Source organism: Hydra vulgaris, chromosome 06, assembly GCF_038396675.1.
Source record: "Hydra vulgaris chromosome 06, alternate assembly HydraT2T_AEP".
NCBI lineage: Eukaryota > Metazoa > Cnidaria > Hydrozoa > Anthoathecata > Hydridae > Hydra > Hydra vulgaris.
This window is the reverse complement of record NC_088925.1, coordinates 12,252,501-12,256,554: the sequence shown is the minus strand read 5'-3', so window position 1 is coordinate 12,256,554 and position 4,054 is coordinate 12,252,501. Positions and strand designations below refer to the sequence as shown.

General features: G+C 29.8%; 1 protein-coding gene across 1 annotated transcript in view; it reads right to left on the bottom strand.

Annotated features, from left to right (window-relative positions):
* Window positions 1–3,138: 3,138 nt before the first annotated feature.
* The window catches only part of LOC100210707 (cilia- and flagella-associated protein 74), a 114,809-nt gene continuing 113,893 nt past the window's right edge, over window positions 3,139–4,054 (bottom strand). The window contains exons 39-41 of the mRNA XM_065799233.1: window positions 3,896–3,958; window positions 3,725–3,754; window positions 3,139–3,649 (exon numbers count right to left, since the gene is read on the bottom strand). Of these exons, the coding sequence (XP_065655305.1) occupies window positions 3,587–3,649; window positions 3,725–3,754; window positions 3,896–3,958 (156 nt within the window). The 3' untranslated portion in view covers window positions 3,139–3,586. The remainder of the gene's footprint in view (window positions 3,650–3,724; window positions 3,755–3,895; window positions 3,959–4,054) is intronic.

The window sequence follows — 4,054 nt, the reverse complement described above, 5'->3', positions numbered from 1 at the left end:
TCAGATACGACAGGGAAGTTATTAACAATGCAATTAGGCTTAACAAATAGAATTGCACAATTATATAATTCTTTGCAGGAAGAAGCTGTCAACGCAAAATCTTTGAAGGAATTTAAAAAAAATTATTATACAGCAGAGAAGATAGAATTAGCCTCACCTTTTTTCGTTCTAATTTAACAAAAATTAAATCTACTTTATTTCTTATTATCTTCTACCACAATTAACTAATTACAAATGTATAAATGTATTTGGCATGTTTAATTAATTACAAATGGGAAAAAAGTTAAAAGTATTCAACTTGTGGAGAAAACAGAATTAGCCTTATTTACGTTATATACAAGAAAATACAGAATATATTTTGTTGACGCTCATTTAATATTAAGTATTGCTTCCTGAATTTTTAATGACTTTAAATATGCCACTCGAAATACTTGTCACAAGATTTTGATTAGTTTCTATAAATATTTCATTCCAAGCTTCTCTGATACGAGTTTTCAGCACCAATGTAGATTCAAACTGCTAACCATTTTGATAAACCTTTCTAGAAAGTATTCCCCATAGATTTTCAATTGGGTTTAGATATGGACTGCATGCGGGTTATTCCATTACGATACTTTTTTCTCTAAACCAAGCTTTTGTAAGATTTGAATTATGGATAGCAGCATTGTCTTGTTGAAAAGTAAAATTTTCACCAATCAATTCTTTCACCATGTTCAAACTAACTAACTTCTAATAAGTCAATGTAGTCCTGTGAATTCATTTTTGTTAAAATCCGTGCCAATGGAAGTTTTTCAGCAAATGAATAAGCCCCCCAAACCATAAGAGTTCAACCACCAAAGTTACGACTCATTTCCTTGTTCTTTTCGAAGATTGTGCCAGTAATATTGATAGCCATCAAGACCATTTAGATTGAACTTTTTTTCATTACTAAAGAGAACTTGATGCCTTTCTTTCAGCAAAGACGTGTTATTTTGCAAATGGTTCTCTAGCTTCTTTATAACAAACAGTAAGTTTTGGTTTTGGTTTACGCTTTTTCCAAATTGGGTTTAGATTTGCATGTAAGATTTGCCTCACACGTTGAACAGTTACAATTAATTATAAATCAGCACGAATTCGAGATGCAGTCATGTGCTGAGCAGCAGATCAACGTACAATAGCTCGTTTAGTACAATTATTAATTTTATGTTTGCCGCCACTTCCCTTATAAGTTCCATAATTAACGCCCATCTTGAAGTATTTATTAATCACTTTTGGAGATTTTTTAATTTTCTTTGCAATTTCTCGATTAGATAAGCCTGTTTCTTTGTATGCTTTGATTACAGCTATTTCATCATTCGTAACACGCTTACCGCGTCCCATTTCAAATCAGGTTTCTAAACCCAGATGTTGAAAACTTTTTGAGCACTGATTTCACAGTCTTTGTTTAATTTACAAATAGTAATAAAAAATTAAGTCACAACTGCATATCACGAGATCAAAATATACAAGTAAACTAAAAATTATTAAAGGATGAGGCTAATTCTTTTTGTTACCGCAAGTATCAAATATTATACATTTTATGATTTTGTCAAATGTTCCGCAGTTTTGTCAAATATACCACAATTTAGTTATGCTATAAAAAGATGTTGTTTGTAACAATAATTATGTATGTGTGGATACAAATATGCACCGCACAAATTTGCTTACAGATTTACAAAATATTGGATTAAAACATGGCGAGGCTAATTCTTTTTTCTCCACTGTACAATACATAAGTGACAAATTACACATATTTATCAAAACTTTTATTAATATTTGATAAAGTTGTCAAAGTGTGCAATTAACACTTGCTGGTGACTCTACTAGCTTCAGCCTAAACAATAAATAAATGATCTAAGCAGAAAGTAATTACTTATATATTTATATAAAATCTTCTTGTCACTCTGCATTAAGACTGCATTGAGCTTTTTTTGAAAATCTTCACTATTAAGGCTGAATAGGATATAGTCATAAAACCAGTGGCGGATTCAGTATAGAGCGTGGGAAAGAGACGAAACGAGCTGCCTCACGCGCTCCCTAAGCCGGTCAACTAGCGCCACCTATAAACTATAACTTTCTTATTACAAAATTCTGCGTTTATTTCAAATAGAAAACTAGGCAACAACAAACCATCGTTAACATACCTGCTTTACAAATTTACTAGCATTTATGGAACAAAACAAAAACGAAGATGTTTTGTTTTAAGAAAATATCTCTTATAATCATAACGTACACAGTCAATAGATTTTTAACATAGTTCGGTGTATCAAAACAACTGTGACTGTACAGTGATGGATGTTCATAAAGCTACAATGACCTTGGAATCGGTAAACGAGTTTTTTTTTCAAAGGAGAACTTGCCACCTACTCGTGCCAGCCATACTTTTAAAGGTCCTTTTACATGATCAACAAAGACAAAAGAATGTCTTTTAGGATTGCCATTAATTTTAATCGAACCTGAGCTTACTGAGAGCATTGACTTTAAATTGTCAATAATTTTGCAAATAATATTAAATGTTTCTTTTACCTTTTTTTTTTTTATAGCGATAATTGTTATCCAAAGAAAGCTTAGCAAGCTCAAATTTTAGATTGTTTAGTGTCTTAGACGTACTTAATAGTTATGATAAAAAACACTTAAAAGCATCGTTAAAATATATTTATCACTTTCCATAACGCTTAACATTAATCCGCCACTGCATACAACACTTGCAGTGCCTCCCAAATATCACTATATTTTGAACAAATCGATTTATCAATATCTTTATCTTCCTCGTCACCAGCATTATGTTCATTCGCTGCATGTTTACCCTAACGAATCAACTCATACACTGGAATAGCTGTATATATAAATATGTATGTAATATATAAATATGTATGTATATATATATAAATATGTATTTATATATAAATATGCATGTAAATATATGCACATTTATTGACCACTAAAACTCTTAAGCATTTTTCAAAGCTTCAATTACTAACTACGAAACACTTTGTATCACCAGAACCATTATTTAAGATGAGGCGGGGGAGCGGCAGAGGAGAAGATAAAAATAGTTTCCAAATGAAGATGTAAATAAATTTAATTTAAAAAAAATCAAATTTATAAATAAAATGAAAATTTTTACGCAGAATGGTATTTATTATAAAAAAAATTTTTTAAAAAGCATTTATCATTTAAATGTGGACATACAGCCTCTTTGTTCTCAGCTTACAATATATCATTTAAATTCAACATTAACATTGGAAATATAGAAAATATTTACAAAAATTTGTTTCAAACATGCAGAAAAAATAAATAATAGCAACTATATAATATCAAGTCTTATCGACAATTTCACTATCAACCACGTGTTTCTCAAAATGTGGCTAATATTTTTTTTCAATCGCAACAACAATTTATGGGCTCACAAAATTGAGACACGCCATGTATTTTCCTCTGACATTTTAGTTTAAAAAACTTTATTTAAAAAACGTAAAATCGACAATCCGCGACTTCATTTTGTTACATACCACCGTTGAATGTCTGAACATCGTTATTTGAAGCTACTTAATACAACTTCATCTTGCTATTCGATATAACCGCGAATTAAAATCTTGTAAACAAAAGTTTCTTCGCATTTCATTGTAAGCTAAAATTACAAATATAGTTGTATTAAAATTCGCAAATCTTAGGTTTTGTTATTATTTTCAATAAAAATGATTACTTGTAAATCGCATTGCATCGGTATGTCAGCCTAAAGATGATAAAACTATTTAAAAATCAATACGTCAATAACAAGAAACAATGAAAAGACTTCAAGTAAGTTAAGCAGTTTACAGCTAAACAGTAAGCAGCTACTTATAACAAACCTGTAAATATAATAAAAAAAACATACATTGAAATTTGTTGGTTGCCATTTGAAAGTAACATTTTTTTGTCCACCTGCCTCAATAGTTCCCTATTGTGAAAATTTTTTATATCTTTCTTATTCATATAATACATTTTAATAACAAAAAAGTAAGAAAACTGACATAACAATAATTGACAAAAGAAA